We start from the raw sequence: 20,366 nt of genomic DNA, 5'->3' as shown, positions 1-20,366 counted from the left end.
GCGTTGTTCACACTCTGAATCATGTGTAAAATCAGGCAAGCCAGGAAGCTACAAAATGGGAGCACGATGGCAGCGACATCAGCTTCTGAAAAAGAAGAAGGTTAGCGCTGCAGGGATGCAGAGACTATAGCCCGTTGACGCGGGTCTCGTTCCCTCAGGGAACTAGGGTTACATACGTAACCTAGTGACATTCCCTTTCAGGAACTCGAGCTTCGTCGAAAACGCTTTGGGAGCGAGTGTCCAATCACGCCATAATGATCAGTCCCTGCCTAGTGTGTCTGAGCACAACCGGCATGCAGGACAGAGGAGCCGGGACTGGCTCTAAAGTCAAAGTCTTAAAACCTGACAAAGGTCAGGTCCAGTGTGACGCCAATGACGCCTATTGGCCAGATTTTACACATGATTGGAAGCGTGAACAACGCGAGGCGTTCCCAAAGCGTTTTTGACGCAGCTTGAGTTCCCGAAAGGTAAAATGTTCTTTTAGGTTTACATGTGAATTTTACATGATTCAGGAACCCACACATATTTTAAATGATTCAGGACCCCACACATATTTTACATGATTCAGGACCTCCCCATTCATGCATCTGTCATATGTAGAGTTAATACTGTATATAGTGCATGTGTTTTGCTTTTTCCACAAGTTTTTCAAAACCCCTTTATTTTTCTGATGTTATTTTGATGCCACCCCAGTGACACTTGGCTTTACTAGGATTCAAGACAATTTATATTAATAGGATTAAATATGAATGCTTATTGCACAACAAGCTTTAATACATCATCTTGGGTCCCATCTGAACATACGGTTTCTGTTGGAGTTGGTGGGTGCGTGAAAGGCTGGACGGATATTCGTCACATGGCTTCTATATATGATGACTAGGAGGTCTCTGAAAGGGGCAGAACATCATAACCAACTGCCAATCACTGAAACAGAACATGACTGACGTCTCAATTTCAATCATCTCAAGTCCCATCAGATTCACAGCATTAAAAGCTGCAGCAGTGGGCATTAAAAAATCCATTGCAGTTTTACACAACTAATACAGCCTGTTATTATAATCTTTGTAATTGGTATAAATAATAAAGAAAATGTAAATAATATATTTTGTTCATATATATATGTCTGGATACTGTATTTAGCTGCTGCATATTTCATCAGTGAAAATTAGTTAGCTAACAGCTCAATTGTCAGACACTATTCATTTTGTGGACCTGATTTTGCCTTCTGTGGTATTTACTAAGAATTAAACAGGGTAAAACAGATGGAACAGAACACACACAAAGACACAGTAAACAAAGTATATTTTAATAACAGATACCTGTGCTTTCCCATTGTAAAAACCACCAGCCACCACTGGCACAGTATGTGTCAAACAAAATGTGATAACAGTATATGATAACAGAATGCGATAGCATATTTCTAAAATATAAATACATGATAAAAATCCTTTTTACCTTTACATGTTTGTAATATGTAATACAGTAACAATGTAGTATATTTCTCACAGAATCCTATGGGAAATGTATTTATTATTATTTTTCCTTTTTGCATATTGGCTTTTGGGTGTATCTAATAAAATATTTTGGAGTATATGGACTGTGCTACACTACTCTGACTAATATTCACTTGCTTTAGGAACAGGAGAAAGCCAGCAATGTCAGTATACCAGCTGAGAATGGTCTATCAACAAAAATATCTGTTCAGTGGTGGTCTAGTGGTGGCAATTTTCCATTAATGGAGCTATTGATGGGTGGCTGAGACATTGTGCCTGACAACAGATTGACTACAGTCAGTCCCAAATGCACCTAAATGGTGGATGTACCTCATATTGCCAATGCAAGTGCTTATTCAGGGTGGTGTGTTTTTTTTTTGTTTTTTTTTTTTTCAAATTACTATTTTGCCACATTTTTAAAGCTTTTAAGACTAAAGTGCATAAAGCAATTATGCGTGTCTTTAAACTAACCACGCACGAAAGCAAGCAGGGACAGAAGCGCGAGCGCAAGTGAAAAACGAACTGTGTTTGTGTCTCAGGGAAAGCTGCGCGTGCGACACGAGCGCTCAAGCCCATCATCTTCTTCTTCTTCATCATCATCCTCAGTAGCTCTCCTTGCGCCTCGCTGCTTGCGTTAGAAGCGTCTCTTATCGCTCTTCATTAAACGGGATCGTGTTCTGTGGTGCTTTACTGATAAAGTTAATCATTAAAATGAAGTTTACTCGGCTTTTTATTGCAGAAGGACGATTTTGATTTTGTATTTTTTTTTACACAGAGGGAAGTTTCCTTAAACCAACGTTTCAGATAAGGTACGGTTTTTGGTCTATATAAAAGAGGTGTGGTTTTCTGGATTATTTGGATCGGGATTTTAATATGTGACAGTAATGATAGACAGTCTAATTGCAAATTAAATATGTGTGATAATGTACTGGAGCACTCTATAATTCCCCATACTGCAAATTTGTCTTATGCAATGTTTTGGTTGTGTGATATCGTTTGGATAAACTGTCAGTCAGAGTTCTGTATCTGATATTTTAGTATTTTCCAGTAAACGTTTCTGAAAGTTCTTTTCTATTATAATAAAAATCTGAATCAGAACAGAATGAATGCTCTATAAGTACACTTTTGTTCCAGCTTATTTCTTAAATCATACAAAAGCAGGAAATCAGTATTCAATGTCAGCATTCAGTTTTGCAGCTTTTACACTTTTCCAGGATTAACAGATAGTCTGATTTTAAAAACGCTACCTGCTGTTGTCTGAGACTTGACACCAATCAGAAACCATTCACACATTCCGCCTTCAGTTGCACTGCACAATATAACCTGCACAATTCTAGCGTTCTCATAACTGTTTAAGCCTAAAAGTACATTCTTTGTCCTGTAAAAGCAAATCTAAAATTGAAATGCGCTTGGATTTCATCCCTACACCCCCAAAACCCCATTCTCATATCCAGTTTTAATGAAAAAAAAACACGAAAACATTTTCAAATGTCAAAGCAAAGTAAATCTGTTTATTACCGAATGGCTTGGATCATTTGATCATTGCTCAAACAAGTATTTCTTTCAAAACTGTAGAAATAAATGAGAAAAAGAATGTCTGGTCACTTTAACAAAAACAAAATGACCTAAAATTGAAATAAAAAAATCTCCTAATATATTGAATCCAGTCTAAAATATATCTGCAAAAAACAAGAAAGAGTATGCTTTTTAGAATATGAATCAGTATGCAGATACTGTATAGCTTATTACCATGTCTATAGCAAAGAAACTCACAGAGGTTATGTTCTAAAAGATGATGGCACTTCCAAAGTCTTTCCAAAAGCTTTCACTTCACAAAATTAAGTGGTCAGTAGAATACACATAAATTTAAACTAATTAATAAGTTAAAAGTGTTTTGTAAAAAAGTTTTTTTTTAGCCACAAACACTCAAAGACTCAAAGCTGATTTGATCTAAAAAGAAAGATGATGAATGAGCTGCTGCATTACAAAGTTGTTCCCTCCAGGGAGCCAGAAAAGCGCATGGCATCAAAGGCTGCATAAAATACACGTTGTCATGACTATCTTCTAGGACAATAAACCAAATTCACAGATAAATGATTCAATCTCTACAGGCTCAAGCTTTTGCTATAGCCATCTCAGTCCCCTGACCTAACTTGAAATTGAAATCCTGTGGGTTGAGCTAAAGAGAAAAGTCCACAGAAGAGGACCTCAGACCCTAGAGGATCTAAAGAGATTTCTACCAAGGGGTGCACTCAGATTCCTAGCTCTGTGTTTTTTCATCCCATTGAGTGTTATAGAAGACCGCTCACTGATGTTATTGTGATGGAAGGAAGCACAAAAAAAAAAAACATGGATAAGTGCAGGTAGTGGTGACATAAATGTGGTTTTGCTAAATATATTCTTTTTGATGAGGGATTTTTTGTTAAAATAAATTTCATTTAAAATGTACAGTATATTGCTCTTACACACTTATTAGAAGTTTAAACTAATAAAATCCACAACATGGTCAGTTACATAAATGTTATGGCAGTGGGGAAATATTTTGATTCATTTTCTTGGTGAGGGTTAACCAAAAACATGTCCAGATATGGCTGTCATACTCATTACACTGTGGGGGATGATGTTAAGCTGATAGATGCACAGACTGCAGCAGCACATATTTGAGCAGAACACATCTCCATAATGCCTGTGAAAAAAAAAGAAAAAGAAATAATATATATGTGAAATAAAAGCAAATATTTTGTTTAGTTAATTTCTCATACATGTACTAGTTAATTGTCATTAAACTGTAATTTTCTTTTTATTTTATGAATGGTGACAGCATCTTGATTGTATAGAACATACAATATACAACAAAAAAATAAATACATTTTAGCTACTGTTGCACACACAAGCATATAATCAAGTTATCAGAAACTAGACCCCGGGTCCACCAGTTGATAGCCCCTGCAGTGACAATAGCATGTATTTCACATTTTATGTAATGTTACTATGGCTGGTTTTATGCCAGTGTTTTTGTGCTATAAAAAAAAGGTTGTGTTGCCCTGCCCCCACCTGGTATGCATATACATGCCAAGAGACTTTCCAAAATGCCTATTTACGAAGGCTAATTACTTTTTTGTGCATTTTCTAATTTTCTCTATAGAGTCACTGGTTATACCATACAGCCCTGCCTCAATGTGCACACCTAAAAGAACAAGTGTACGAGCAATACCTGCCAAATTATATTGACTTTTCTTTCTTGAAGGGTTTAATCCTTGTGAGTAAGGTGGGTAAGTCAGTGTTCTTACTTCCAGTTATAAAGGCTTCAAACAGTGAATGAGTAGTGTAAACCCGATATGTTTTGAATTTTACATCATACATTTAAATAATTATCCTGGATTTATCTCAAGAAAAGAAATGTACAGTAAGACTATATTTTCTATTATAATATGTGATTTTCCTTGTTTCTGGATTTTCCTAAGTACTAGTAGTAATTTATATGTTAGTAAGACCATTACATAATTAACATTTTGCTATTTTGGGCTTGGCCCTTTTTGCCCAGAAGTGTTTGCCTGGGTTGTTTCTATATTTGTCCTTTGGAAGTGCTATTTTTACAGCTTGTCATACAATGTACATCCTTTTATGCAGGGCATTGATAATGATGATGATGATGATGATGATGATGATGATGTTAATGTAGGTTATAATTTGACACAAAATGTGACATCATTTATTTGAAAAAAAAAAAAACAGTTTGCTGGCAATGATAACCACAGTTTGACCTGTTTTTACATCTTAAATAAATTAACAGAAATGTACCATAGGAAATTATTAGTTCTACCAACAAAACAAGCAACTGCCATCCTGTTGCCTCTGTGCACTTCTGTTTCCATTGCTGTATTGTCTGTATTGTAAGCGCAATTTAAAAAAAAATTATATTCTGTCCTTGTGCTCTTCACCTCAGCAGTAGGGAAAAAGATGGGATCGACTTTATTCATCAAGAGTATAGTCACACACTCTAAGCTTATTTTTTCATCCTGGGTGAGCCATTCAAGTTATTTTATCTGAATTGGTTACATCTCAGACTTGCTTTTATTAAAGATAATTTTAATATAAAAGAATGTTCCAACAGGGTGTCAATTAAAAATACAAAATACATATATTAAACAAGACAAAAAGATTAAAAAATATATATATACCTAACATCATACAACAAACACTGAAAAATCTATTGTGTGTCCATGCAATGCTTTTTCAAATTGATTTATCTACATAAAAAAGGGGCCTTTACCATCCTGATGTAGTCACACTCCTTTGCAGTACATTTAACTCATAATTGCACTCACATTTTTAGCCTTATATTATTATTTATCTACAGAGTAAATGGTGAAAGTTTATGTTCATTGTGTTTCATTATAGCATGGGTTTTTTTTGCATGATTGTAAAAAAAAGAAATCAGCTTATACTATCAGCCGAACAACTAATTTCAAAGGTACTATATACAAACAACAAGCAACAGATAATATATATTATGAGCTTAAGAATGTATACAAAGTATTATACATAAAAAGTGATTAAAATAGTGCATAAATACTGTACATAAAATAGGTTAAAAATAGTCAGAGCTAGTGATAGTGCTTTAAAACTGTTAACTGAAGCTTTGTGTTCATGCAGATATTCTTGTTTTTGAAAGGTAAATTATGAACATGTGACTTTGATAGGAAGTTGCTGTTATCAAGAAATAGCTTCGGATTCATGTTAACAAAGGGGTTTATATATTTTTGTATTATTTACCTTTCAGTATTGTCATTTATCATTTCCATCAACAATCATAGTAGTGAGCAATGTAAGCCAATATCCATATACATTGCATATTCATCATGACATATTAACTAGAAGCTTTTAAACCCCAATAAAATGTTTTTTTTTTTTTTTTTTTTTTATTTACATAGCGTCTAGTAAAATAATTTAAGCTAACATCAAATGTTTTCTGAAACATTTTGCACACCATTCTGACAAGTATCATCTGTTTTATAGGACTCCGTCATACTGAGAATGTGGTCTAAAACTACAGAATGAAGATTCGACTGCAGTCTCTAAGTATCTGTTTCCCAGAAAGTTGCCTTTAGATGTCTTACTACATAATGTCCATAAAGTGCTTTTGTGGTCCTGTTCTGAATGGAACTGAATTTGATTTTGCTCAATGCAACATCTCGTCATTCAACCACACTGGCAATGGAAGTGAACCTTGTCAGCCCCAAACATTGGAAGATATTCTGCTCAGACTCCTTGGGCCAAAAAGGTCTCCATTTTTCCTCCCAGTGACACTAACTTACTTACTCATTTTTGTCACTGGTGTGTTAGGGAATGTTCTTACATGCACTGTGATCACTAAGCACAAAAAGATGAGAACACCAACCAACCTGTACCTCTTGAGCTTGGCCATCTCTGATTTGCTGGTACTGCTGTTTGGAATGCCTCTGGAGATATATGACCTGTGGCAGAACTATCCATTCCCATTTGGGGAGAGCATTTGTTGTTTTAAAGTCTTTTTGTTTGAGACAGTTTGCTTTGCATCTGTCCTCAATGTCATGGTTCTGAGTATTGAACGCTATGTGGCTGTAGTTCACCCACTCAAGACTCGATATGCCATCACCAACAAGCATGCCCAGAGGGTTATTGGAGTGGTTTGGGCTATTTCTCTGGTCTGTGCCATCCCCAACACTTCCCTCCATGGCCTCCATTATTATTATCTTCCTGAGAAGGTCCTAGAATCAGCTACCTGCAATCTTCTTAAGCCCCAGTGGATATACAACTTGGTGATCCAGGTCACCACCATTCTATTCTACTTTGTACCAATGACAGTTATTAGTGTGCTATATCTGGTGATAGGGATAAGGCTGGGCAGGGAGCAGAGGCAAAAGACTAAGAAACAGGAGAAGAACTGCAGCGCTGATACCAGCTGGAAGATTCAAGTTGAAAGTGGACGCAGGAGGCAGATTACTAAAATGCTAGGTGAGTCACATTTGGAGAGAAATTTATAAAATGTATGTATCTGCTTGGATATATAGTTACATAGTTTTCCATAGTTTTTATATATATATCACATGTAAATTATAACCTTACTAATTATAACCACTCCTGGGCATCCACTGATGGTTAATTTTTCATCCCTTGAAGCAGCAAGTACATGAACACACAGGTTCTCTAAATGTCAGTTCTATGCCGTGTTTGTCCATTTGTTAATACATAGAAATCCATCCCACACAATACATTTTCCAGTTGGCAAATTCACAAAATATATTTCAGATCCAAAATGTATTTTATATTTTTTTAATATAAAAAAATATATATATTTCCAAAAAACTAATGAAAAAAACTAAATCAGTTTAAGGTAATGAAAAGGAAGGAATAATCCCCACTGAGCGATAACATTCCACTGGAAAAAAGGGCACTCACCATTCGTGTGCCACATGCCTGTAAGCATGCAACCACGCACACACCTGGAGACAAGAAAAATAATTTGTGATTTTAAAAAAGATTATACCACTACAACCGAGGTGCAGGAAGGTGAAAGAAGAGAGAACCAAGGTACTAACCAGTCTGCAGATTGCATGCTGCATGACCTAACAAACTTTAAAGGGGAAAGAAGTAGAGTAACTATTATATAAATCAATTTGGCTAAGCCTCATCTTCCTCTTCATCATCCTACCAAACTAATTATGCAAGCGTTGGGACTGGTTAAAGGACCAAGACCATGTCACAATTGCACATTATATAATTTCTCCATCTTTGGTCATTGTAAAACCAATTTGTGCACATTCTTTATAACGATCTATCTGGAAATTTAGATTTATCTGCATTTTTGCATTGATTAATTCAGACAGTGGCGGGCACTGCATTTGGTACCTGTGCCTTAAGTGGGGACTTACCCCACCTAATCCACCTCTTAATTCCATCACTATCACGTCGCGATTATAAAACCATCAATACAATACAAAAAACGCAATATAACAACGCGTGGCATTACAGAGAGAGAAAGACATTTTACATATAGAGGGTGAATACCATTTTACTAAAGCAAGAAACCCATTTAAGACAACTCCAAACCTCTACACTACAACCGCAACTGTGCACCTACAACATCTGGAGCAGTTCAGAATCAATATTTGTCTAATAACATGAAACAAACATTAAAATGTAAATAAAATCCAAAAACTCACCAGAGATGCAGACTCATAATTTTCACCGCTCCTCAGAGGCTGTAAGCCAGTGGTATCGCTTGTATTCACTGGTCTGGAAGTGGAGAACAAACCCTTTCCCGGGCTGAGTCAAGATAGCTAGCTTCGGGGTTGGCTGACCTCTCCTGGCCGTCTAGCTTTTCTTGAAAATAAATTTTTAAGTATGTCCCCGACCTAATCAATTTCTCTTCCTCTATAAGCGTAAAAAAGTCTAACTCATGTATTTATGTGTGCAGAGTTACACACGTGTTTTGCCAGTCCAACTTGGCTGTAACATCTTTCCTCTGACCAACCATTCAGACGACGGAAAAATGCTGATGCTATTCTGGGCCAGCTAGCTGGCCCTGTGAGGCGAATATACAAAATCTGATTGGTTAAACAAACAGAGCTATTTATTAAGGACACTATGGTAAAAAGGACAGAACAGAACAGAACAGACTTTGAAGGCCCTGGGCAGATTAGACTGACATGGCAGCACATAGAGGCTGACATTTGATTGGACAAAAAATCTGACATACACATACAAGTACTGGAAGCAGTGCAGCCAAAAGAAACACTATGACATGAAGAGAATAAACTGTTGGGAATAAATTAATACAATTTTATGGAACAAATATTAGAATTGAGCTTGTAAATGTAGGTCAGTGCTTCTGATAGTGTTTAGGCCAGCAGAGAAGGCTTTGCTGGCCCTGACTGCCAGCCACTGGATTCAGACAACATTCCATATGAGAAAGTAGTCACAACATTACACAACATTAGCCTTGTGTAATTAAAAGGTACATGCAATTACAAAGAAATCCATCAAATAACACAACACAGCAAAAAAATATATTATTGGGCTACTTCCTGAAGCCATTAACTAATGTAAACCATTTGTGAAGAGTACATCAGCTTGCAGATAAACCTACCAGAGATGCATAAACATATCCTGTTTATTTTGCATCTAATAAACCAAAAAGTGAAATTGTATCCCCAAAATATAGTGTTTCCAAATTCCAAAATGCAAAACACAACCAGAGATTCAGGAATGTAAGCAGGAAGGTAAACCAGAACATACAGCTAACATTACACACAACATGGGTCAGACACTAATGTTAGAAGTGAAAGGGGAAACCCCACTGCCTGGTACATTGTGAGAATGCAAGCCCCGCTGGTTAGTTCTGCATTAAATTTTATATATATATATATATATATATATATATATATATATATATATATATATATATATATATATATATATATATATATATACAGTGAGGAAAATAAGTATTTGAACACCCTGCTATTTTGCAAGTTCTCCCACTTAGAAATCATGGAGGGGTCTGAAATTGTCATCGTAGGTGCATGTCCACTGTGAGAGACATAATCTAAAAAAAAAAATCCAGAAATCACAATATATGATTTTTAAACTATTTATTTGTATGATACAGCTGCAAATAAGTATTCAAACACCTGTCTATCAGCTAGATTTCTGACCCTCAAAGACCTGTTAGTCTGCCTTTAAAATGTCCACCTCCACTACATTTATTATCCTAAATTAGATGCACCTGTTTGAGGTCATTAGCTGCATAAAGACACCTGTCCACCCCATACAATCAGTAAGAATCCAACTACTAACATGGCCAAGACCAAAGAGCTGTCCAAAGACACTAGAGACAAAATTGTACACCTCCACTAGGCTGGAAAGGGCTACGGGGAAATTGCCAAGCAGCTTGGTGAAAAAAGGTCCACTTTTGGAGCAATCATTAGAAAATGGAAGAAGCTAAACATGACTGTCAATCTCCCTTGGACTGGGGCTCCATGCAAAATCTCACCTCGTGGGGTCTCAATGATCCTAAGGAAGGTGAGAAATCAGCCCAGAACTACACGGGAGGAGCTGGTCAATGATCTGAAAAGAGCTGGGACCACCGTTTTCAAGGTAACTGTTGGTAATACACTAAGACGTCATGGTTTAAAATCATGCATTGCACGAAAGGTTCCCCTGCTTAAACCAGCACATGTCCAGGCACGTCTTAAGTTTGCCAATGATCATTTGGATGATCCAGAGGAGTCATGGGAGAAAGTCATGTGGTCAGATGAGACCAAAATAGAACTTTTGGGTCATAATTCCACTAAACGTGTTTGGAGGAAGAAGAATGATGAGTACCATCCCAAGAACACCATCCCTACTGTGAAGCATGGGGGTGGTAGCATCATGCTTTGTTTTTCTGCACATGGGACAGGGCGACTGTATTAAGGAGAGGATGACCGGGGCCATGTATTGCGAGATTTTGGGGAACAACCTCCTTCCCTCAGTTAGAGCATTGAAGATGGGTCGAGGCTGGGTCTTCCAACATGACAATGACCCGAAGCACACAGCCAGGATAACCAAGGAGTGGCTCTGTAAGAAGCATATCAAGGTTCTGGCATGGCCTAGCCAGTCTCCAGACCTAAACCCAACAGAGAATCTTTGGAGGGAGCTCAAACTCCATGTTTCTCAGCGACAGGCCAGAAACCTGACTGATCTAGAGAAGATCTGTGTGGAGGAGTGGGCCAAAATCCCTCCTGCAGTGTGTGCAAACCTGGTGAAAAACTACAGGAAACGTTTGACCTCTGTAATTGCAAACAAAGGCTACTGTACCAAATATTAACATTGACTTTCTCAGGTGTTCAAATACTTATTTGCAGCTGTATCATACAAATGAATAGTTAAAAAATCATTCATTGTGATTTCTGGATTTTTTTTTTTAGATTATGTCTCTCACAGTGGACATGCACCTACAATGACAATTTCAGACCCCTCCATGATTTCTAAGTGGGAGAACTTGCAAAATAACAGGGTGTTCAAATACTTATTTTCCTCACTGTGTATATATATATATATATATATATATATATATATATATATATATATATATATATATATATATATTCAAATTAAATAAAACAATATAAACAACACCCTTCCTAATGCAGCAGATGAAAGAAACATCATGCTTACTTCCCAACTACTGTCTGTAGTAGTCTGGCCAGAAGTGGTCTTTATGGAAGAATTGCCGCCAAAAGGTTTTTGATGTGTAAACAAGGCTAAAAAGCTCAACTATGCATGAAAACATATGGACTGATGAGCCAAAATTAAAAGATTTTGGCTGTAGCAGGAAGCAAGTTGTTTGCTGAAGTACTGGAGAGTGATACAATAATGAGTGTCTGCAGACAGCAGTTAAGCATGGTTGAGGTTATTTTGAAGCTTGGGGCTACATTTCTGAAAATTGTAGATTTGGTTAGGATAATTATTCATAATAGCAAATGTCTTTAAAAACTATATTGCAATCAGCATTGAGCGATGGTTTGGCCCCCAGAGAGCCCTGATCTTAACATCAGACAGAAGAATTTAAGGCAGCTTAAATCCACAGAAGATCAGTGGATATTTGCAGGAGATGAAGAGATTTTCTTTTAAAAACTTAAGATTGTGGCCTTCTATCAGAGGACAGTGCAGTCAGTTTGCTTACATGCAGTGAGTCAAGAGAGTAAATATGCACAGGGGAGTCATGTGGCATCCCAGCTCTGAGAAAGGTTTGGCAATGCATAAGTGGGCCTCTTTACAAATCCAAAATTAGTGCTTTGCTGAATATAAATAGCCTAAAAGGGACAAAATAGGTAAAAGTTGAGATCACACTACCTAACTCAAGGTAAATTGAGTACTTTGTTTTTTAACTTTTATGAAATCAGTGATGTAAACACATATAATAGATGTGATTAAAATCTAATTTCTACCGTCATTAAAAATTAAAACCACCTACCAATCTAATATAGCCCCTATAGAATCCTAAACATTCCTGAAAGCTTGCAAAGCTCTTGGACAAATGTCTGGGACAACATAATTTTGTACTGATGATTGTATGCACACAGAGCTCATCTTTGCTCTTGTGTTTCCACCTCTGTGGAAGGTGTTTAATTTTTTTTTTATCATTTATACTATATCTGGTTTTCTTGGGGAGGTGGTAGCTCAGTGGTTAAGGCATTGGACTCTGGATCGGAAGGTTACAAGTTAAATTCCCAGCACCACCCAGCTGCCACTGATGGGTCCTCGAGTAAGACCCTTAACACTCAACTGCTCAGTTGTAAGTTGATCTGGATAAGGGCATCTGCCAAATGCTGTAAACGTACATTTTTTTATTGTCATGTGGTTCAGTCTCTGGTCTCAGTCTGTTGATGTTTTACTTGTCTATGTGCATTCCCTGAGCAATTCACTCCTGATGCTGAAAATTAAGGACTTCTATTCACATAAATGTTTGAGACAGGGATGCATTTTAATGCACAACGTTACATATGATGCATTGAAGCGTTGAACAAAGTGATTTGCCCAGTAGAAAAAATAAAATTGCAAAAATAAAATGCAAAGTGTCTGGCAAAGATAGTCAGAAAAAGTGGTACACTTTAATTTTTTTCAACATTATAGTGATTTTCACCATGCTGCAATGTGCTTGAAGTGCTTGAAGTACTCAAACCATTCTCAGTTCTATAGTAATTCAGACTTGTAATGCAGAAGCTCCAGATAATTGAAGACTTATGACAAACACAGTCAGATTTGCTGTACCAGAAAAAACTTTGTTTCTTTTAATGACTTGGTCTCATAGTTTTTTTTTGTTCTTTTTTTTTTGTTGTGTCTTGGGACTTAATTAATAGTTTATGCCCTATTAATTCAAAATATGTGATTTTGTGTAAAAGCCAATTGCATGATGTTTAGGTTCATCAAGTTCTTCACTCTAAGCCATCCTTAACAAACAAAAGAGGCAAATGAGGTAGCATATACACTGAGTGATCTCACACAAGAGAGTTGGCACAATGAGTCATTCATTATGCATACTTTTTGGTACATAGCCAAAAGCTGTTATACAAGTAACAATGAATTGCTCAAGCTACAATAAATTTGTTTTAAAAGAATTATGACAATGTTTGCTGTAACACAGGGAATGTTAATGATATTTAACATCTTGGAAATATTGTAAAAGGAGGATAGGACAGCCATAAACACATTATTAGTATAGAAAGACTTAAACTGCTGGTAAATATAACCCCCCCATTTCTTTCTGCCCTAATCTTTGTGTATCATGCTGCATCATGTACAAAACATGTATAATAAATTGACACTATTTGTTCGTAATAAATAGATTTTTCTTTGGAATCATGATATTCTATTAGTAAATCATACTTTTTGTACTCAGATTCAGTAATGGATTAAATAAAAACCAATACAAACATATTTAACTATTAAACATATAATAACGTATATGTTCATATATAATATGTATATTGCGAATAAAAATGCAAGACACAATACATAACAAATCTTTCTTTTGCCCATGTTTTGTGGTTTGATTAGAATTGAAATAGATGACAATGATATAATGTCTCTTTTTCTGGACATTTTTCATTCATGAATCATAAAAAAGGAAATATTTTTCTGAAGCAATAGCACAACATATTTTGTTCCTCTTTTGTTCCTCTATGGCTATGAAGCCACCAGGGGATCTACATAATGTAGAATTGTAGTTATGATATATTCAACCACAAGAGCAGATGAACATTTTTTTTAATCAGAGGAAGCTGCTATATTTTCTTCAATGGCATTTAAAATCACAGATCTTTCATTGTCAATTCTTTGCTTCTACCCATCCTCTCCTATCATAATCTGTTGCTTGTATTTTAATGAACATTTCTGGTATTTACTGCAGCTGTGGTGGTGCTGGCCTTTGCTATCTGCTGGGCTCCATTCCATATTGACAGACTCTTGTGGAGTTTCATCACCAATTGGACCGACCACATGCACAACATCTTTGAGTACGTGCATATCCTATCTGGGGTGTTGTTTTACCTCAGCTCTGCCATCAATCCTATCATCTACAACCTTCTTTCCAGCCGCTTTCGAGAGCGATTTTTTGAACTGATGTGTAGGCACAGAGAAGTCAGCATGTCCCGGAGCAGTTCTCCACCTTACAGAAAAAGGATTTCCTTCCCTAAAAGCCACGAGGCTGTCAGAACCAACTGTCATGGCTACAGCAACTATCCAAAAGGCCCTCAACCCTCTGTTATCCTAGGCACAGGATGGGAACAGGAACTTGACACTACCTTTATGTAACACAGTGTATGGATTTGTCACACCCTCAATCTGCTTTTTTTCACATACAACAGGAATAAAAGAAAATCAGTCATTGTAGTGTTTGTGATTTTTGCAAAAAAAAAAAAGACCAAAACAAAGCAAAATAAGATATTTCTATCAATTTAATTTATATTTGTACACAAGGATTTTTAGTAAAGACATTAATGTTGTTTAAGGGTGGAAAATATGACAAATGACCATATCAACATTTATACAAAACCTATAATGCATTTAGGTGTGCTAAGAAACTAAGCACAAAGCACCTAATATACATTTTGTAAAACAATGACAAAATGGTGTTTATTGATAGTATTGTGTAACTTCCAGTAAAACTGAAAAGGGAAAATATAATTTTACAATTTAAGCAAGTTCGATAAGCTCTGTTCAAAAATATGTTTTTTAAAGACTATTTTGTTTGTTTGCTTGTTTGTTTGTTTGTTTGTCTTCTGCTACAGTGTGATCTAATGCATACAAATAATCATTGTTTTGTTGTGTATGTAATGATTTACACTGCTTTGAAAACATATAAAAATATTAACTTACTAAAAGCACACTAATAGAGGTTGAACTTGTTTCATTGATGGGCGATGTGCTCCTAATGGACATTAGTTGCCTTGGTAGCAAAAGGATGGACTAATTTTCTTTTCAAGGATATGAAAGGGACAGCAACAAGAGAGGTGATACCTCGCTTTTTGTCCCCAGCAAAGTGATGAACAACTGTTAATGAAAACTGAGCTTTCTTACAAAAGACTTTAAATAAATTGTGCATACAGAATTTATTAGGGTAATCAAACTGCATAGAATAGACTGTGCATGACATCGTTTTTTTTTGTTCATGCAATCTTAAGGGATTCTGCATGTTTTAATGGCAATTTATATAGTATGAGTTTTGTATTTTGAATAGTGCTGGTATGTATTTTAATAAAATTGATTGTATTGAGATGTGAGAAAAAAATACTCACTGTCCATTTTTCATTTTTATTCCTCAAATTCTCCAGGTGGTATTATTGAAATGATAGTGGCCCTGATGTACTACACCAGTGTTTTTATTTTTATTTTTTATACCTATGGGCCGTGGCTTACTGGTACTGTAATTATATAAAATTACTTTCATGCAGCTTGAAGGGACACAGCCTCAGCCTCAGCCACCTGAAACATAAGCTGATGTTTCTTACATCCCCCAAAAAATCTGTTTGTTAATGCACTTGTTCTAATAAATATCAAAGTCCAGAAAGGGCATGAAAAATATTTTGGTTTTGTTTTCTTGAGATCACAAATTATAGGAGAATATCTTTTTCTTGAGATTTTTTGATTGATAATAGACAATAGCAATTTTATAATTTTAATCTACTTTTATTTTATGTGCAGTTGAAATTGCATGTTCTAAAAGAAAAGCCCCTAAAAGCTTTAATGGTTGCTGTAGTAATTATTATGAAAAAGAAGAGATCCTGTGTCGGATTTGATTTTAGATTAAAAAATAGGAAATTGGATGGACACAATGACACATGGACCACATACATTTTTTGGCTTTTTTTTTAATTATCTGGTAAAAACAAAGCATCAGATTTCAAAAATAAAATTCAGAGGTACATTCCTCTTATTGTGTTACCAAAATTATGATGAAGTCTGTCCTTTTATGCACCAACATGATGTGCAAAGAGATGTGGTTGGAAAATTTGTAATGAGAGTTCTGATCTCATTTTAGTTCTCAAAACTACAGGGCTGAAAAATGTATAAGCCTCTAATCATCTGGAAAATTCAAACACATTTTCCATTTCACACTACCAGATCATCTTCATCATCCATGCTGACAGTCAGTTCTAATCAGTTATAAAATTATATGCCAGTAATAATTGCTAAAATTGGGTAAAAGATTGTGTAGTGTATGCTTGGCTCTAAGTTAATATTGCCTAATAATTTTCTATGTTTACATGATTATCCTATTTGTATTTTGTTTTGGATTATACAAAAATTATATTTTAGTCAGCAGATTTTATATATACATATATTTAATATCATACGGATAAAATAAGTTATACAATTCATTTTTATGTACATTTTAGGTATAGTTAGGTATTTGGAGGGTAACATAATTCTTGATTTATTCAAACCTGCCCCTTAACCATGAAACAAAAACTATATTCTAATTATGAAATACTTAAACATCCTATTATTAATTTTGTAGTTTAAATGTGACATTATTGTCAACTTATTTAAAAAAAAATAAATAAATAAAGTGTTCAATATTGCTAAGATTTCAGTTAATGTAGTTTAAAGTTAGTCAAATTACACAGTTTACTATTATTACTGCAGTATCTAGTTCATCGACTGCTAGATAATTAACAGACATAGGAGACTATCTTGATATGAGTTTGGGTTCCCCTTTTGAGTCTGGTTTCTCTCAAGGTTTCTTCCTCATAAAATCTAAGGGAGTTTTTCCTTGCCACAGTCGCCATGGCTTGCTCATTGCTTGTTAAATTCTGTAAAGCTGCTTTGAGACAATGTCCGTTGTGAAAAGTGTTATAGAAATAAACTACCCCAAAACTGTCATAGTGCAGTCTCTCATAGTTTGTTGGATATTCAATTTCACTCTGAAAATACGGGTCTGTGGGGGATTCTGAGCACATTGTAGGTGTTCAGACCTGGTGCATCAAAACCAGGAGATAACCCAAATTTGTCAAACATATAAAAATTGAAGAGTTGCCCATCCTGGGCTTCCAATGACACTGATGCCGAACCCACATGTAAAATGCATGGATATTGTTTTTTAAACACTACCCTAAAAACTCGATCTAGCAGGTAAGACAAATTTATGGTTCGGTACCTTTCAAGAATTAAACTTTCAACCTGGGGCCCAAACTGCTGCATGACAAGGACTCCTTCTGGTCCAGCTCTGATCTCATAAAAGGTGATATTACTGTAGGTGTAGAAACCTATATATGGCGCAGGATTGGGGGGAGGCACAAGAACCCGCTTGGCATCACTAAAAGCTCTCTCCATTGCAGGAATGATATATGAATAGGCTTTGGATATTACATCCTGGTTCTGAGGCCTTGTGCCTGCCATCAGAACAACCATGCTGATCTTGAGTCGGGGTACTAGGGAGAATGTGGCAGAGTATCCATCCAGGTCCCCATCTTTGCGGAGTAATTCATAACCAAAAAGTTCATTCACCTCCCATGGTGTTCCAGTGCGATTGGCAAAATAATCTTTATCACAGTGGAACAAAGGAGTGAGCATTATCTTAATGGTGTCTGGATCCAGAATCTTTCTATGATACACACCAAGAAGCGTCATGGCTAATTTGGCCAAATCAGCAGCTGAAGAGAACATCTGCCCCGATGGGCGATACCAGCCTAGGTCATAAAGTGGTGCAGGTTGGCCATTGGCATAGACACCAACGGCCATGTTACTCTGAATGCTGGAGGTGATATCAAAGCCAGTGTCCTCCATTCCCAACTGGTCAAGGATGTTATCAATAATCCAGCGCTGGTAATTCAGTCCAACCACCCTCTCAGCCAGGACATGGGCCAACAAGGAAAAAGCCAAATTGCTGTAGTGACATCTTAGGAAACAAATAATTGGGTACAAAAATTATGAATTAATATTATATTACATAAATAGAGGTCTAAATTATATTCAGAACTATGTTACACTATATAGCCAAAAGAATGTGTACACCTGAACCTCACACCCACATGTGATTTTTAGGCATTAAATTCCAGAATTTGTTCTCCGATGCAGCTCCAGTGAACAAAAATATTGTTTGTTATGGAATACAAAGACATTCTCTATAATTGTGTCCTTTCAAATTTGTGGCAACGGTTTGGAAAAGACCAACATACACTATATAGACAAATGTTTGTGAACATCTAAACATAAGATTTGTATGTGTGTGCTATTTGAGTTTCCCCTTCAGGATCTTGTGCTGCATCAACAACGCTTTGTAAATGCCTCTGCATAACAATGCTCTGAACCACGTGTGTAATCTGTTTAATGGAACCGCGCAAAGTCACCGCTCACCGGACGTAGCGACATCAAGTGGCACTTGTTGCTGTCCCTCACTGAGCTTTCCAGTGATTCCTCCCTCGCTGATCTCATGGGGCTGCTCGGTGGGCGCAGCCCCAGCCAGGGGTTACACATTGTGAGATCCAGAGACACTCGCACTCCAAGTCAAAAACTCCAAGTCAAAGCCCCAAAAAATGACAGATCTAAGGACGGATCTAAGTTGTTTCGTTAACCGTGTGGTCTCCAGCAAGTGCCTCCCTCAGACTCCGCACGGGAACATAGCCGGCTGCCCCCCAGGGGGCATCTAGAACAACTTCAGGACACTGCTCAAGCTGCTCTAGGCACGTCAGAGGTCAGTCTCAAAGTGTGTGAATGCTGCTCTGGCTCCTCTGAGACTCCAGTGCATCCGCATACTAAATTATATTGATAATTTGTTGATATAAGCTCAATTAGAGCTCAATCACTTGGTGATTCAGCATCGAGATGACATCCTTGCCCACATAAAAGAGCTAAGGTTAAGACTAAAATGCCAAGAAAAGTGTTCTTTCTCCAGAACAGAGGACCACCTACCTAATGTGTGATTCAACCACAATGAGGGCACAGTTGTTTAGTGCTCAGATCGAGTCAATCCTCATGGCTGTCAAGGAAGTGAGAGAAGGCCAGTCACTCACTGTTAAGCAGTTTCAAAGACTGCTGAGTCTGATGGCAGCTGTGCCCAATGTGGTATCGCTTGTCCTCCTGCATATGAGACCCCCTGCAGTGGTGGTTTAGAGGGGCAACCCACACTTCACAATCAAGCTGAGGCCCAAAAAAGTTGGCCAGCTGTTCATCTGCTATTTCCTCCTTTTATGAGTCCTCTGGTCTACCTGCTTCTTTGGGTTCAGAGCTCACTCGACACGGAGTGCCTTTTCCTCTGGGGTTTCTCTCCAGGACATCTGCAACGCTGCAGGCTGGTCCACCCCTCTGACCTTTGTCAGGTCTTACAGCCTTGACCTTAGTGCCACTACTGGCCCTTCAGTCCTTTGACCTAGCTGTGCCCGTCCACTCTATGGAGGGATTTGTCAGTCTGGCGGTGTTGTAGTTTTGTACCCAAAGCGTTGTTGACACAGCTCGAGTTCCCAAAGGGGAATGTCTCTTGGTTATGTATGTTACCCTGGTTCCCTGATGGGACGAGATGCTGCATCTTGGTGCCACACTCTCTGCATCCCTGTGAGTGCTTCCTTCACTCTCTGCTATAGCTGTCTCCATCGCACATGGTTTCATAGCTTCCTGGTCGCTACGTCACCCCGCTGGTGACATCACACAGTTTCATTGGACAGATTACACACATGGTTTTGAGTGTGGTCACGCATAGGCATTACCAAAGCATTGTTGACCCAACGTCTCATTCCCCAACTTGGAACCAGGGTTACATATGTAACTTAGAGATGATCTTATTCCACATTTAGTGCCCATTTGCTTGTTATAATAACCTCCAGTCTTATTTCGCAGTGGCTAATTTTG

The 20,366-nt window shown here is 37.1% G+C and overlaps 2 protein-coding genes across 8 annotated transcripts in view; one reads left to right on the top strand and one right to left on the bottom strand.

The window, feature by feature from the left end:
• Positions 1 to 2,056: 2,056 nt before the first annotated feature.
• On the top strand, positions 2,057 to 14,857 carry nmur3 (neuromedin U receptor 3). 3 transcript variants are annotated; one of them, XM_046874919.1, is made up of 4 exons: positions 2,057 to 2,302; positions 4,639 to 4,761; positions 6,513 to 7,490; positions 14,431 to 14,857. In XM_046874919.1, the coding sequence occupies exons 3-4, from the start codon at positions 6,605 to 6,607 to the stop codon at positions 14,832 to 14,834; spliced, it is 1,290 nt and encodes a 429-aa protein (XP_046730875.1). In that variant the 5' UTR covers positions 2,057 to 2,302; positions 4,639 to 4,761; positions 6,513 to 6,604; the 3' UTR covers positions 14,835 to 14,857. The 3 variants fall into 3 exon arrangements, with proteins under 3 accessions (XP_046730875.1, XP_046730876.1, XP_046730877.1); XM_046874920.1 differs by lacking the exon at positions 4,639 to 4,761; XM_046874921.1 differs by lacking the exons at positions 2,057 to 2,302; positions 4,639 to 4,761 and adding an exon at positions 5,452 to 5,516.
• An 88-nt stretch (positions 14,858 to 14,945) lies between these two features.
• Positions 14,946 to 20,366, bottom strand: part of lactbl1b (lactamase, beta-like 1b) — a 99,637-nt gene continuing 94,216 nt past the window's right edge. For 4 of the 5 annotated variants that reach the window (XM_046874915.1, XM_046874916.1, XM_046874914.1 and 1 more), the window contains one exon: positions 14,946 to 18,420. In XM_046874915.1, the coding sequence (XP_046730871.1) occupies positions 17,442 to 18,420 (979 nt within the window). In that variant the 3' untranslated portion in view covers positions 14,946 to 17,441. The remainder of the gene's footprint in view (positions 18,421 to 20,366) is intronic. The other variant, XM_046874917.1, reaches the window with a different exon arrangement.

Source organism: Silurus meridionalis, chromosome 19 (assembly GCF_014805685.1).
Source record: "Silurus meridionalis isolate SWU-2019-XX chromosome 19, ASM1480568v1, whole genome shotgun sequence".
Classification (NCBI taxonomy): Eukaryota; Metazoa; Chordata; class Actinopteri; order Siluriformes; family Siluridae; genus Silurus; species Silurus meridionalis.
This window is presented reverse-complemented; position numbering and strand designations above follow the sequence as displayed.